The sequence below is a fragment of the Bemisia tabaci genome, chromosome 2, assembly GCF_918797505.1.
Source record: "Bemisia tabaci chromosome 2, PGI_BMITA_v3".
Lineage (NCBI taxonomy): Eukaryota > Metazoa > Arthropoda > Insecta > Hemiptera > Aleyrodidae > Bemisia > Bemisia tabaci.
The window spans coordinates 59,259,282-59,275,419 of NC_092794.1; the positions used below are offsets into that span (position 1 = coordinate 59,259,282).

Sequence of the window (16,138 nt, forward strand, 5' to 3'; positions counted from 1 at the left end):
GTTGCACATTGATTTATCCGCCCCGTCTCGCGTTAGAGATATCCCCGCGGCAGAAATCTCGCGAGGACCGGAGAAATTGAACTCGAAGTAATATCGGCGAAGATGCGATCCGCAGATGTGTGAGTGTCGGCTCCGCATCCGGCCGGACCGCGTTGCCGAAATTGCCCCTTCATTCGCTCGAGCACGCAACCCGGAGGACGGGAGACGCCTCCCGACGGAAAACACGCAACCCGCGAATCACGGGCGCATAAAAGTAGTGGGCAATCCCCTTCCCACCTCGACCCCGGTGATTTCCGAGGCTCCTCCGGTGAAAAGAGCGCCAAGTCAAACGTTCAATGAACGCTACGGGAAAGGAATAAATACTCGAAGATTTTCCATGCTCGAAATGTTGTTTGTATTGAAGGGTTCACAAGCGATTACCCCCGCGAGGTAACGAGGGGGGCTTGCGGGCGGGGCGGCGGCGGGGGAGGGCTAAAAGGAATAATATTAATGTTAAACATGCTCGCAGCTTCACCGTGTGCTGATGCATGAGAGAGGGCGGGGGTTGGGCACTCTGAGCTGCCTCCCCCCTCCCCCGTTCCCATCATCACCTAACTTCCACTCCGCCGCCTCCCCGCGTCTCCGGCCCTCTCGCATCCCCCGGTATGAATCATTCCCAACTTCTGAGCGGGGGTCTCAATTTAATACTTATAATGTGCAAGATTTAATGGCTTTTAAATAAACCACCCTCATTAAAAACCCCGCATGAGCCCCTCGACGAGTTTGGCGCAATGTGTTGCTTTTTGACTTCCGCTCCTCGCGCGCTTTGCAACAGTAGTTTTTCTGCTTTTGATGTTGCCTCCCCGTGAAAGCCTCGCCGATAATTGAATGACTCCGCGGCGCAAGATGAGTACTTCACCCGTGGCCGTCGTCTCTTGGGCGACGTGACCTCTTAAAATTGAAAGCGCGGGCGGCTTTCGTCCACCCTCCGATTCCTTCAACTCGATGCAAAAGACAGTAATTCATTTACCCGTTCCGCCACCTGCTAAAGACAAAACCGCTAAAAAAATAACCGCCAAGCGCCGAGTTCGATGGCATAATTGAGGGATTTCCTCGCTTAAAAAAGCGGCTTGGGAGACAAAACTGCGAATCCTTTTAAGACACTGAAAAACATTCCGGGCTCAGAGGCCGGAAGTTCCTGGTGCTGGAGCCGGGTGCTGCTTCCGGAACTTTCGGCCTCTGAGCCCGGAACGCGGACGGTATATCTATATAGCACGTAAGTATACGGATTCCACGGCCGGAGTTTTTTTTTTCCACTGAACGATTGTTTCAGGCATTAATTACTGAGTCCGATTCTTAAAAGTTGACAACATTGTTTTTTCTCCATTTGGATGCATAAAAAACAATCGACTCTTGGTGAGGTAGCTTGTCCAACAAAAATCGATACTTCCAATGGAGTAAAAAGAGTGTTGCCAACTTGCAAAATCGCCACTGAGCCTGACACGTATCTTACTATTTCAGTTTCAACACTTCAGAGAAGAATGATGCAATTCTGTATGATTTTGGCACCAATAAAACAATTTGGTAAAATCAACTTATTTTCTGGAGAACCTAACTTGGAATCTGCTTGGTTCAACTGGTGTTAGGACGTTAGAAGGCATACAAAATACAACTGATACCACTACTTACTTGATAGACCACTAAAATATTGACAACTTGCTAAGGAAGGCTTAATTATTCTGCTTAATTTTTCATACAAAGAAATACATATGTATACCTTATAACTAAGGCTATAATCTGTTCATGATTTATTTTTCAGAGGAATAGTTCCACAAAAAATTTAAATCACTCAAAGCACAGATGTATACCGCGAAGAGAGGCGGCAAATCAGGAGATGCTGGTGGGAAGGCGCCGTTGTGGTGCCTTCAGGAAATGTCATTTCTAGACGACCATATGACTTCTAGGCCCGCGGTGACAAATATTCCTGTGTGCACTGCACACAGCGTCATTGGTTTCCTTTGTAGTTTGCATGACGCATACGAAACTTCCTTCCGTTTTGGTGCATAAAAACCGACAAGTAACATATTCTTCTACTTGAGTGCCGTTTGAACGCTGGCTGATATGGATCAGCCGTGGTGCTCCGTGCCCTCTTTTATCAAGTTTTGATATCAACCTTCCGACTAAGTACTAGTGAAGTTTACCGCATAACGACAGCGGAAATTGTAAGATAATCATTATTATGTTGTTTTAATGTGGTGAATAAGTAGTAATTGTTAATTTGTCCGTGAAGTGAAATGTACACCCATTCGAGCACGCCAATACTAATCGTCGTAAACTCAGACTCCCAAGAGAAAAATAGCGAAAAGAAGGATGAGCTGATAAGGATGCGGATGAAATTAGATCCTCCAGCAGAACAATTAAAAATGGTTTTGCTTATTGAGGCATTTAAGCATGACCTCAGGTGTCTTCCTCTGAGTTGTCACCTCTGAGGATGTGATTACGTTAAGAGTAGAGATTTTTGCTCTCATCACAACGTATATGCAAAAAAAAAGGCAAGGGCCACAGGATGAAATAGAAGATTACGGAAAGCGGATGAAGAGAGAAGAATGATGCTTCGCTTTTAGATTTGAGAAGTTATTATAAATATGTAGGTACATCAAATGCAAACTAATAAAATATGATATTTGATAAAAATTTAGGAATGTTGAAAAAAATTGATTATTTTTGTGTTAGTCTTGCTGGTGCCAAATTGGCACAATCGATGTGTTGAAAAATTGCGACCTCGTTAAAAAGCAGGCGCCAGCTTCCGGGATCGAACCTGAACCTCAAGGGTGGTAATCCAATGCGCCAGCCACTCGTAAGTCGCAACCACTGAAGAGGGAGGAAAACTAGAGTAAATAAGTTCGGCAGGACCCTTTCTTCATGATTTGATGTCTTAAAGCAGACGGTTTGGGTCGATTTGACGCAAAATTGTGTTGAGTAACCAAGTCCTTTAAAACGACCTGACACAAAAAAAAGAGTAACACAAAGTAGCACGGAGTGACATCAAACACAGAATTTTCTATACTGTGTACTTAAGGTTCCTTTTTTCGACAGACTGATTGAGTTACATAACTTTGGTAACTTATTATAAAACATCAAATGGAAGAATGTTGAACCCCACCCTTCTATCTTGATTGTCCCTTTTTCACCCTCATAACTCACCCGTGTTCTAAGCATGATCACTATCTCTGCGAGTCTTAGAACTTCCTCTACCACAGGCAAATTTGGTGAACTGGTGAAAGTTAGCTATGATGATTTTCCTTCACTTACATCTATACGTATTTATTATAATCTTACGACCGAACGACAAAGATTTCGGTGATATTGAATGCGCATTAAAACATCAACAAAGGTTATACAATCAAGCCGATTATGAGCAGGTAGTGAGGAAAGCTCGAAAAAAAATCCTCTTGTCGTGAGAAGTGTGTTAAAGGAAGAATTTTTTGGAACTTGTCAAATCCAACTTATTCTATAGAGTAAAAAAGCTGTCCTTTCTAGAACAACTTTTCTCAATAAATAGGGATTTTTGCATTCATTTAAATGGAAGTATTTACTCTTTCCACCTTGTGAGAATTACCACAAGCCACAGTCGTGTTGCGAGATTTCATTGGCTACAGTTAGAAAATGCGTTATCTGCGATCACAACGTTGCAAATTTCCGTTCATTTATTAAGTATTTGTCTCTACAGGGTGACGAAAAATATTACCTTATTTTTTCCTCTCATTCAAGTACATTCACATGGAATTAAGGGATGGTTGCTTTCATTTCAACGAATGTATTATGATTTGAGATTTTGAAACATTGCGGTTTTAAAAGATACAACTCCTATGCACATAATTCCGTTCGACATAATTTGTTCATTTTAATACGTTCAATCGTTCTCTGAAATATGCTTCAACGACTCTAACGCAAATTCACAAGGAACCCGCGATATGACCGCGAGACAGGGGCTATCTGCATGTATTTTGTATGTGAGTAGCTTTCCTGTCAACGATGCAAGACGGCACCCGGAATTTCCATCCATACTCTTATCATTAAATATAAAATTACACTCGATCGTGTCAACCTCAGAAAAGGGATTCAGAGAAAAAGAGAGGAAGAGGAAAAAGAAAAATGATTACTCAGCGTTTAAACTTGAACAGCGTGTATTTACAAAACCTTAGTTTTAGACGTGCAAAATGTACATAGTAGGTACATTACATCAAAATTATGAATAGGTACTCTTTACAAATGTTGCAAAAAAACTAAGCTCCATGGCATAGACTAAACGCAGTAACTTACAATTTTTCTCATTTGAAGTGATGAAATCCAATATTTCAATCACTATTGATAGATTATCTCACGCATTTTGAATCATGCTTGCGAGAGTGCGATGCATTGAAAAGTCCTATTCCTTCGGTTATAAAGCATTTCGTATAATCATTTGAACGAATATTATTGATGTGTTTCTGGGATAAATAATTTCTTTAGTGATTGGATGTTTTAAATTTTGTCTTCCACACTCAATGAACTTATGAATAGAGAGACAAAAAGAAGTGGGTTCTATCAGAGTCTGCATCGGGGATACCAGAGAAAAGGAAACCAAAATGATGGGATTTCCATAAAGATCTTATAAAAATTTAAATAAATGTTGATCAAATTTTAATCTGCTATTCCGATTTTAACAAATTTTGGTAATAATCCGTCAAAATATGGTACATTTTTTAACAGTCAATCTAATGTTGATAAATGTTTTTGAAATCCAAACAAACTTTGATCATTTTAGTATCCATCACTATTCAAACAGCCCGCAAGATAACTATTTGGATGTGGGAAACCGATCACTCTCGATGTCCAATTTGATGAAGTAAAAAAACTTTATTCGAGTTGGATTCAAACAGCCCAGGATAACTATTTAGATGTGGAAAACCGATCACTCCCGATGTCCAATTCGATGAAGTGAAAAAAACTTCAATGGAGTTGGAAACTGAGTGGTCGCAAAGCATGACATCTCATCATTAAACATTAGAAAGATATCCATCACTTTTCATAATGCGTTTGAATGTTTCGTCACAATTTTGAAAATAAATGAAAAAAGACGAAGAAAAATCAGTCTCCCGCGGAGGGAAATAGATTAATTGTGATGAAAATCGGATTCTCTTGCGTGCAGTGGCGATTCCAGCTAATTAGGAACATTGTTCTTCCTTTGTTTAAAAAGTCAAACAACTCATCTGACTTTACCATTCAGTTTTTGAGAACCTCAGAAATGTTAGGTAAGGTATCCGAACTAGGAATCGATATTTATGAGGACTTGAGATAGAGATAAAATCTGAGTTGCCAAACTTGACTGTCTCGCCGTTGGATACGTGTTTTTCGACCCCCGCCGACGTGTTGTTTCTTCAGCGTTGCGATCACCAGAACCCCAACACACAAGGTCACGTAGTCGAGGACTTGTTAACGTGCAATCGCAGCTTTTCCGATTGGCTCCTCCAGGGAGCACCTCGCCGCTCCCTTTTAATCGGCGCTCTGAAAGAGAGCACGGAGGGCGAAATTAGTTTTGTTTACCTGTTCTGCGCTCGGCCCTTTCCGCAAGAACAACGCAACCGCCCCGTGAACCTCGAGAGAACCGCGCGGTTTTCAATCGTTGGCCTCTTCGATGTGACTTGATTAAAACTCCGAGAGCACCCGCAGCCAAAAATTAGCGCTTTTCGTGAATCGTCGATCAGTCTTCGGCGCCTGATTAATTTCCGCCCATCGAGCTGGGAACTTACGCAACTTAATTGAATCAGTTGTTTTCAAAAGGGAACGGGTCCGTTCATCGATGAGCCTTATTTAGCATGTCCTTTAATGTAAGGCAAGGCTCATGCAAAAATGGACTTGTTTCCTTTTGAAAACGACTGATTCGAGTGTGCCTCGACCCAACTCCCGCCACCTCGCGTTCACTTTCATCCTTTGTTTCGGCGTACTTATTACACTCGGTAATTTCTCGTAATTTTCTTCCTACTTAATGAGACCACCCTCATTGAAAGAGTTCGACCCGAGGTGAGTGAGACGTAACGTTGTTTCGTCAAGGCGATTCTAAAATATGTACAGAGACAAGATCTTCCACTAATGTTACATGGTCTGTGTTTTTGAGAGGCAATCATAATCATAATTTAGTAATGAGTGAAAGAAACTGGTACGTTATATGTGTAGCAGCGTTAGTATTGATTAGTATGACATCAAAGTTGGGAAGAATCATTTCGAAAATGGACTGCTGATCGTTTACTTCTTATGAGAAAAACTAATGTCATCGGTTATCAAGGTGTTGTTTCTGTATTTCATTCGCTGACAAGTCTAACGATATTTGAATTTTAGGTTTGTAATACATTTTTTCTCTAGTCTCACTGCCATCACTGGTTGAATTCCATAAGAACTCTATCGTTTCTCCGTCGTTCTTGACTACACTTTGACGTGGAGCCTGATACAATCGTCGTGCGAGCATGTTTACACACATCTAAAAACCCGCAATACAAGTATGCAATACACGAGGTGAGCAACCCGCAATACACTGGAGTATTACGTAAGTTACGTCCCTGTTTCGTCAAGGCTATTATTTCTCAGGATTGAACCTCAATCCTTTCTCCGTTGTTCTTTACTGCACTTTTGCGGGGAGCCTGATACAATAATACAACACTGGGAAAAAAAAAAACACATTGGATTTCGAGTCCAGACTCTAGAAGACATTGACAAGAAAAAGGACTCTTGATTCAAGCAGATTCAAGCTTAAATCAGAAGGAAATCCGCTTAAATTAAGAGGCTTGGTTCTTGATTAAGCTTAAACCTGATTGAATCAAGAGTATTTTTTCTTGCCGATGTTTTCAAGAGTCTGGACTTTACATCCGATGTGTTTTTTTTTTCCAGTGTACGAGCAGGTGTACACACATTAAACAACCCGTATTACAAGTATGCAATACACAAGTCAAGCAACCCGCAATACACAAGTTAAACAACCCGCAATACACAAAAACATAACGTAAGTAACGTCCCTGTTTCGTCGAGGATATTTTCCCTCGGTATCGAACCTGTGAGTCGTTTTTTACAACACTTTTGTGGGGAGCCTGATACAATAGTACTACAGGCAGGTGTATACACATCAAGCAAACTGCAATACACAAGTGAAGCAACCCGCAATGCACAAGTTAAGCAACCCGGAATACACAAGTTAAGCAACCCCCAATACACAAGTCAAACAACCCGCAATACACAAAAACATTACGTAAGTAACGTCCTTGTTTCATCGAGGATATTTTCCCTCGGTATCGAACCTCTGCGTCGTCCTTTACAACACTTTAGCGGGGAGCCTAGCCTGGCGCGAACTCTAGGATCCCGTTGTTAACTCGCAGATATCGCAGGCGCGAGACGGAAGGGATGGCGGATCCGTTGATACCTCCACCCCACCCCTCCCCGCCCCGCCAATCCGGTCCCGCATCTTTTTATTGCACCGAATTTAAAACACGGAGCGGAGAGTGGAGCGGCCAATTTCGTCCCTTTCCCGAGGAGCTCTTTTTATTTGCACTGAGCAATAACGAGTCTGGTTTCGTTTTCATGGCAAGATTCCTCCTCCACCTCTTATGTGGTTTCCTTCCACCCTTTTCCCGCCGATGCCCAGCGTTGCCTCCCGCGAGTAATTAATGTTTGCTCTCCTTTAAAACGAGTCGGGATACGAGAGCTACTTATCCGACGCCGACGCGGAATTCCCGCTCCCCGTGAAATATAATTATTAAAATAAGGAGCCCCGCTCTCCAGAATAAACGGAATGATAAGTGAGGTCTCTCAAATTGTTTATTTTCCTTCGTCTTTTTTCATTTTTTTTATACATGCATTTATATTTCGAAAGAGCGCCCCGATTGATGCGTCTGTGTTTATCATCGTGTTCGGAGCGTTTATACAGAGTTGCCACGGAGGGCGAGATATTCACTGGAAAAAAGACACACTGGATCTAGAGTCCAGACTCTTGAAAACGTTGACAAGAAAAAATACTCTTAATTCAATCAAATTTTTGCTTGGATCAAAACGAAATCCGCTTAAATTAAAAAGCTTGGCTCTTGATTTAAGCTAGATTCTGATTGAATCAAGAGTACTTTTTCTTGTCGATGTTTTTAAGAGTCTGGACTCGAGATCCAATGTGTTTTTTTTTTTTTTTTTTTTTTTTTTTTTTTTTTTTTTTTTTTCAGTGTTAAATTTTTCGGCTTTTTCATGCAATTCCGGAAGAATTTCAGGATTTCTGTCCCTAATTTTTGGAAGAAAATTCTCTTCGTAGAATAATACGAATTTACCTCCGAGAGTCCGGAAAAGATAGTCTTGAAATACATTCATAATTAGTTCAAAGTAATATTTTATCCTGCCGTTCAAAAATGTAGGAAAAAATGTCAAATTGCAAAAATTTTATGGTGAAAAATTATTTCATGAACAACACGTCATCAACAATGACAAATTATTGGTACTGACACGGTCATTAGCTTTAAGATGAATTTAAACACCAGAGAAAAACAGTTCCTGCGCTCTGATTCACACGGGTACACATAAGGCTTATACGCACTATGACCATTTTCGTGTGGGTTATTATGACTTGATGATACATTCACAGTTGTAAAATCGTGGCAACGACTTTAGCTCTGGTTTATCTTCTTTGGTTCATAATTACTATATTTGAGGTGAGTTCTCTTTTCATCAGAGCGATTTTGAAGTTATGATTGATCAATACGATGCCAACCACAACAACGAAAATTCCTGAATTCTGCTCTGATTCATAGTGATTTATATTATTCGATACGATTTTTGTAAATAAGTTAACCGGTACTTCAGTATACTTGGGACAAGTCCTGATAGCACTTAAGTCCTGCTTAGTGCCCCTGGTTAGCCGATCGTGCGGTAGGTATGAACTCATCGACGGATAAATTCCATCTCAGTTTTTAAGTGCCGACAAAATTCATAATTTTCATTATCTTACAATGAGTTAAGTCGTGATTACAACTTTTCTACTAGAAAACAATCGCTGAAATTTAATGGTAATACCTGTATTACCGTCTTTCCGATACTTTGACAGCGTGTGCTAACTTATCAGCTTTTCCCCTAGACCTCTTTTTTGGCACCATTCAGTGAAGAACAATAAAAGAATAAATAAAAAATAGGTGCTACCACAGTGAAAATTAGAGGGAGGGATATCACCGGGAATTCTACGTGATCGATAACTATGAGAAAAGTTGCTGACTAATTTTTAGTGAGCACCAGTCTAGGCATGCGCCCTATTTTCTGCGTTAGCGTGTCACTTGCGTGGAATGATGAGGGGAATATTGGAATGTTGACTCTTTCGTCATTGATTCCGGAATTTATGGAGTTTCCATAGACCTCTAGCGCAAATAATCGTACCCGTCCTTCAGCCTTATCTTTGTACACCTAATATAAACATTGAGATTAGAAATAATAAAAGAATCGAGGTACTTTTTACGGAATGTTCGGAAAATACTTTGAAATAAATTGTAAACCTCTCCTACGTAATTGAGCATTCTGTCAAACTGCAAATAAGTGCATATTTAATAGAAAAAAATACTTCCTAAAAAAATGAGGGCTGCGGCAATTGGTCGACCTTGGAAATCAAAATTCACCGAAGACCAAGGTCAATTAATTAGACCGCAGTTTACAGTGGTTTTTGAGATTTCGCTTAAAAATTAGGAACCATCGAGTGAGAGAGAAAAGTAACCTTCCATATAAATTCGAAAGAAAAAAAACTCAGTTTGAAAAGTATTAACAATAAAAATTATAAAATATTCTGTATCATTAACATATATCATCAGCTAATCGACGGCATTTAGTGAATTACGGTTCAAGTTGAGGTCAGATGAGAGATAGACATTTCCAACAGAGAATGATCAGCAGGTAGGAGCTGGTCTCGAATTGTCTTCCTGTAAAACACGAAAAGAAACCATTAGGTCCAAAATCAAATAAACTCCCGAAAGGAACGATGATGCTCCGTGTGATTCGGAGACACGCTATCCTCGCCAATCGAACGAGTTCGGCACGAGTTCTTGGAATTTAAAAAAATCGGCGTACGGTGGCAGAGTGAATCGGGAGAAAAACTTGCTGCGGTCAATAAACACACTAGGAAAATGGGTTGATTGTAAAAGGGGGAAAAAACCCCAGGGTCTTTGACATTTTCTGTTTGCACCGAGGAAAATACTCTCTGGGCCTCGACCGCGGAAGCAATGATTTACGTCAAGTCAAATTTATTTTGACTGAGAACATAAAAATTGTTTGGCGCGATGAAATCTTCCTGATCGACGTGACTGAGAAAGCTGCTATCATGATTGAGAAAAATATCATGGTCACGCGTTCAATTTTGCGCTGTTAGGGTCTGAGTTTCATAAAAATAAAGACCGTTTTTTAAAAGGCATGTGCCCATTTAAAAGTTGCAGAGTGGCGTGATTTTGACTTGCAAGGCTACGAAATTTTGAGCAACCATGCAATGCAAAAAAATCTGATGGATTGACAGATAGTCAAGTTTCGACTGTAGCGTATTGTTTCTGACTCAAATTATTACACCGGGAAAGACAGGATGATTGTATTCATAAGACGGCTGATTAGTAACTGATTTTCATCACAATTTCCAGCATACTGCCACCAGAGAAATGCGAATTTAAGACAATCTGGGTAATTATTACTGCGGGAAAGACAAGAAGATTGAATTCATAAGACGGCTGATTATCAACTGATTTTCATCACATTTTTATCACAGTGGTACCAGAGAAATGCGAATTTCAGACAATCTGGATACTCAAGTTTGTAATTAGTATTAAGTGCTTTAACTCGCTAAAATTAGTCCGTAATTATTGCTGGCATTGAAATATTTTCCCGCTATTCTTCTACTAGTCTTACGTATTTCAAAATAAAGTATGTAATTAATCACTTCCTTATACGAGAGGGAAGGAGAGGTAGTCAATAATTAGGCCGAAATGCCTAACGTTATACTTGCGCGACCCTCAAGGACAGCATAATACACTAATACTAATCGTTAGAAAGGATGTTGGAGAGACTGACCTAAGCTATTACTAAGTCGTTCTTGATTTCCTAGCTCCTTATGACTTTCGGAGTAAATCTTCTTGAGGGTGTCCCACTTCTTCTCGTTGGGCGGGAGACCGGAGAGGGTGACACTGCACCTGAACTCGATCACGCCATCTTGTTCGTAGGAGCGCTGCGACAACTTGTTCTGCGGGATCATCCGCAGTCCCAGCGAGTAGGAGTAGAGAGGCCCCTCGCTTTTCACCATCGGGTACCGCTCGATCATGTGACTGTCCTCCACCTGGAACCGCCAAATTCAAAGAAATTCGATCATTTGGAATCGGAAATACGTTAATTGTTCGAAAAAGACATGTGCAAAGATTGTCCGACAAGACTTTGCCTAGGTATACCAAGTTTTGGATTAGGTACCCCATTGAAGAAGGCGATGCGACGGGAGTGAGACGTCTCATGAAAGGATGGAGGCAGAGCGTCTCGCGGTGAATCAAGTCAATCGAAGAGGTCGGACTTGAAATTTTTAACTAAAACTGCACATTATTCATTTTTGAGGGATGCTTTTAAAAGAACATTTTACGAGGAAACCAATGGAGCCACTCGTAAGACCTCAAAGTTTTGTATGGACGGAGTTATAAGTTTTTAAAGTTTCCAAATTTTGTCCGACCTCTTTCATTGATCCGGTCCATTGTGCGTAGACATAAAGATTTCAAGATCTTAGTTGGTTAGCCAGGTTGGTTTGGTGGACATGGCGTCTTGACTCTGGGTCAATGGATTCCAGGTACGGTCCCGGTAGTGGAGATACTTTTACGGAAACGACACATACATAAAGCCGCTTTTATAGCGCCGCCTCGCGCTCTGCGACGCCCAATCGCCATTGCCCCCGATCCTCCCAGAGATTATCAGGCAATTGGCACCTTCTGATCTCCTCCTCCACCCCTGGTCGCCAACCTTTCACAGGACGTCCACGCCGTCGCCTTCCGGGAGGAACCCCATCGAAGACCTGCTTGGGCAACGGAAATGACACTTTGTTAAAAAATGGAAAATGACGGATATTCAACAACTTTATAATACGTGTGTTGAAACCACGAAAAGCATAAGAATTAACCAGAAAAATCAACATCGCTTACAAGATCTGGTGCGATGTACAATAATGTTTTTCAATTACTTCCTTCGTAGATTTTCACAGCCACCCGCAGTTTTTTTTACGGCTGGAAAGACTTTATTTAATGTTCTTATGGATAACGAAAAAAAGTAACTGGCAAAGCTATCAATACCCCCCTCCAATGATGAAAACGTTCCTCGATAGATTATCTTATTAATAATTTCCTTGGCTAAGTCGAATTCGTTGAGAAGGGTGGAGAACCAATAATACTCATGAGCCCTAGGTTCCACTGGCCGATATTCACTTAATTTTGACACTCGCTATGCCAAAAAGGTGCAAGTCCGAATATGTATGAGTCATGTTAGACAATATTGACAATCGGAAGCAAGGGCTCGTGAATTTTTGGGGCTTCGTCCTCCTCAAAAAACACCGACTAACTAATCCAGGGATGAAATCACTTTCATTTTACATACCTTCATCGAGAAAATGAGCGTAACTATGCTCACAACTTGGCAACATTATAGCGAATGCCTAGCGCAAGGGTATTTGTTTTATGAATATGTATGCTTTATTTTTCAGCTAACATCTTTGAAAGCTCACCATAATTATAAAACTTTTCCAGGGGTAAACATTGTGAGCCGCAACCGGAGCTTGCGATGTGCGCTACGCCCTCCGCTTGCAATCAAATGTTCTAAGTTTAAGAGGGAATTCTCCGTTGCCGTTGCTAACATTGTGCTTTTTGGTACTCTCACGAATGTTCGCCGTTCAGTGACGCCAGTGAGTGATTCAACCAAATTCTGGCATATTTTAACCATACTTTTTGGATATTCCGCTCTGGCAAATAATCTCTCGATACGGGGCAAAAATGGACCGCGTTTAGCAGAAAGGAACCAAGCCACATCGGCAATTGCCAAATTTAACTGGGTAAGTAAATTTTTTACGAGAGAACGTTTGTGCGGATTCCTTTGAAAATTTCAAGGAATTTGCTTCGTACTATGGAGAAAATTCACTGAAATTTGCACGAAAGTCCGCCCAACCGTTTTCTTGTAAAAAATTAATTGTCCCTATTAAATTTGGCAATAGTTGATGAGGCTTGGTTCCTTTCTGTTTGACGCGGTCCAAATGTCCAAAGACAAATTGGACCGAGTTTAACAGAAAGGAACCAAGCCACATCAGCTATTGCCAAATTTAACAGGGAAATTACAATTCTTTACGAGAGAACGTCTACGCAGATTCCTTTGAAAATTTTAAGGAATTTGCTTTTTATTATGGAGAAAATTCACTGAAATTTGCACAAAAATCTGCACAACCGTTTTCATGTAAAAAATAAAATTGCCCGATTAAATTTGGCAATAGCTGATGTGGCTTGGTTCCTTTCTGTTTAACGCGGTCCAAATTGGACTACAGTTTGCGATAAATAATTCTTGGCTCATTATAGAGACAGTATGTGAGTTTCCCAGAACCAAAAGATAAACTCATATTACTGGAAAATTGACTCAGTGCTAGTTTGGGAATCTCGAATAACGGTTCCATGCGTGTGGAAAAATGGTAGCTCGAACATACGCCGGTTATGAGAGACGGAGTTCTGAAAAATTGCAATTTGCATTGAAATTCATGGGGAGAGGGGATGTGCGATTTCCCCTGATACCTCAAAATGACTAAAGGATAGGTACCTTTAACTTCTGGGGTGCTAATACGTATGTGCCTGCCTGTATAGCTGGGCTCTCCTGAGGATGGGCAAAAAATAGTGGTCCTAACTGAAAAATGTACCCAATTTCAATTTGCTCCGATAGTAACGTCCAGATAGATAATGTCTCACACTAGATCTTACTTTCTGTAAACTTCGCATTTAGTTTCCGAAAAGAGTTTGTGTCTCATAAGGGATTGCATTGCTAAAAAAACAATTTACGGTCGTGAATTACACAACCGTTTCGATGACTTAGCTACGTATCTCCATTGCAGGGTTTCAAAATCTCTGAGTCTAATCTACTTTTTCGAAGAGAAGTAAGTCAGCTATGAACCTTGGGGTTTGGACGGAATTTTACATTCTGCTGATGGAGAAAAAGAAAGTAATTAACTTGTCTTTGAAGGCAAGCATCAAATATGACACGAAATCTGCAACATCGCAAACAAAAATACGTGGTTTTGCACGTTGGCCATCGGTATCTAACTCGACAATACAAAATCATGGGAGTAACGTGTAACGTCTGAAGCGCGAAGCGCTTTGGGGGTTGCACCACGAAGTAGTCAGAGGGCGCACCATCTGGTAACCTAACCTAACCTAATCTCCTCTTTTTGGTAGTGGTATTACTGGAGTGCCAGGTAATATAGCCTTAAAAGTCAAATAAGAAATGTGAAACGGCGCACTTCGGATGGTAAGTTACGACTCCGAGCGTGGGCAAAACGCTCCGAAAGTAAAATAAATAAACAAACAAACGAAACAAAACGAAAACTTCAGGGAGTAGGAGGTATTTAAGACACACCCCTAAAGACCTTAAAAAACACTACTCTTTAATTGAACAAGGTAAGGTGATATCTACTGGGCATGGCTCCATAATTTGCCACTTATCATGGAGATATTTATTCTATGCGACTGAAACATGTTTGCCTCTGTAAAACAAACAACACTAAAGACTTACAGTCAATTTCTTCACTTCACTAATGAAAATGACAAAAATAAAAAAATTGATGAGAAAAATTTTTTAAATTCGATCAAATTTTTGCTTTTCTGCTGTATTCATCGTAGCGTTTGTCGTCATAGTTATATTGAGTGATTTTGATGTAAAATCCGAGCACTCCAAAGAGAAAATTCCTAGGCGCTAGGATAAGAAAGAGCCTGAAAATTCTAGTATATTCCGGAACTCATCAGGGCGTCACGAAGCCCGTAGAACGGCAGATTCTACTTAATGGACCACTAGACAAGGTACGAATTTAAGCAACCTAATACATGTTTCTTAACCAACATTTCACATAAAACACGGCTCACACAACGAAAATTACTAAATCCAACTCTTAACAAAGATATTAACGTTTTTATTACACATTGGTTACGAGGAATTTGAACTGCCCGCTCACAAGAAACTCAAAGCTCTACGTGAGTCAAATCGCCCACTACAACAGTTTCAGCAAGCTTCTCAATCGAGCAATGTTCATTTCCCATCATGTGTTGTTTAAACTATTAGCAATTTGCTATAACTGAGCCGAAGCGTCAAGACTGAGGTTGCCAGATTTTTAAATCGCAGAGACCGTCATGATAACGTTTAGCGCGCGATGTGAATCACGTAGAGCATTGAGTTTTAATGAGCGGGTGGTTTGAATTCACGCATCAAGAATCATCAAATATCTTCGTAAGGAGTTAATTTTGGTAATTTTCTATGTGCGCATCGTGTTCTACGTGAAATTTTAGTTACGAAACATGTATCAGAATGCTGAAAATCGCACCTTGTCTAGTGGTCCATTGAACAAGGTGAGGTGATATCTACTGGGACTGGCTCCATAATTTGCCACTTATCATGGAGATATTTATTCTATGCAACTAAAACATGTTTGCCTCTGTAAAACAACCAACACAAAAGACTTACAGTCAATTTCTTCACTTCACTAATGAAAATGACAAAAATAAAAAAATTGATAAGACAAATTTTTTAAATTCGATCAAATTTTTGCTTTTTTGCTGTATTCATCGTAGTGTTTGTCGTCATGGTTATATTGAGTGATTTTGATGTAAAATCCGAGCACTCCAAAGAGAAAATTCCTAAGCTCTAGGATAAGAAAGATCCCAAAAATTCAAGTATATTCCGGGACTCATCAGGGTATCACGAAGCCCGTAGAAGGGCAGATTCTCCTTAATTGACCACTAGACAAAGTACGAATTTAAGCGATCTGATACATGTTTCTTAACCAGAATTTCACGTAGAAAACGATTCACACAACGAAAATTACGGAAACCAACCCCTAACGAAGATATTAACGTTTTTAGTTCAC

The 16,138-nt window shown here is 40.4% G+C and overlaps 1 protein-coding gene across 4 annotated transcripts in view; it reads right to left on the bottom strand.

Annotated features, from left to right (window-relative positions):
- Positions 1-4,148: 4,148 nt before the first annotated feature.
- Positions 4,149-16,138, bottom strand: part of LOC109030076 (uncharacterized) — a 337,729-nt gene continuing 325,739 nt past the window's right edge. For 3 of the 4 annotated variants that reach the window (XM_019040843.2, XM_072295969.1, XM_019040842.2), the window contains 2 exons: positions 11,077-11,338; positions 4,149-9,944 (listed from right to left, as the gene is read on the bottom strand). In XM_019040843.2, the coding sequence (XP_018896388.1) occupies positions 9,877-9,944; positions 11,077-11,338 (330 nt within the window). In that variant the 3' untranslated portion in view covers positions 4,149-9,876. The remainder of the gene's footprint in view (positions 9,945-11,076; positions 11,339-16,138) is intronic. The other variant, XR_011899124.1, reaches the window with a different exon arrangement.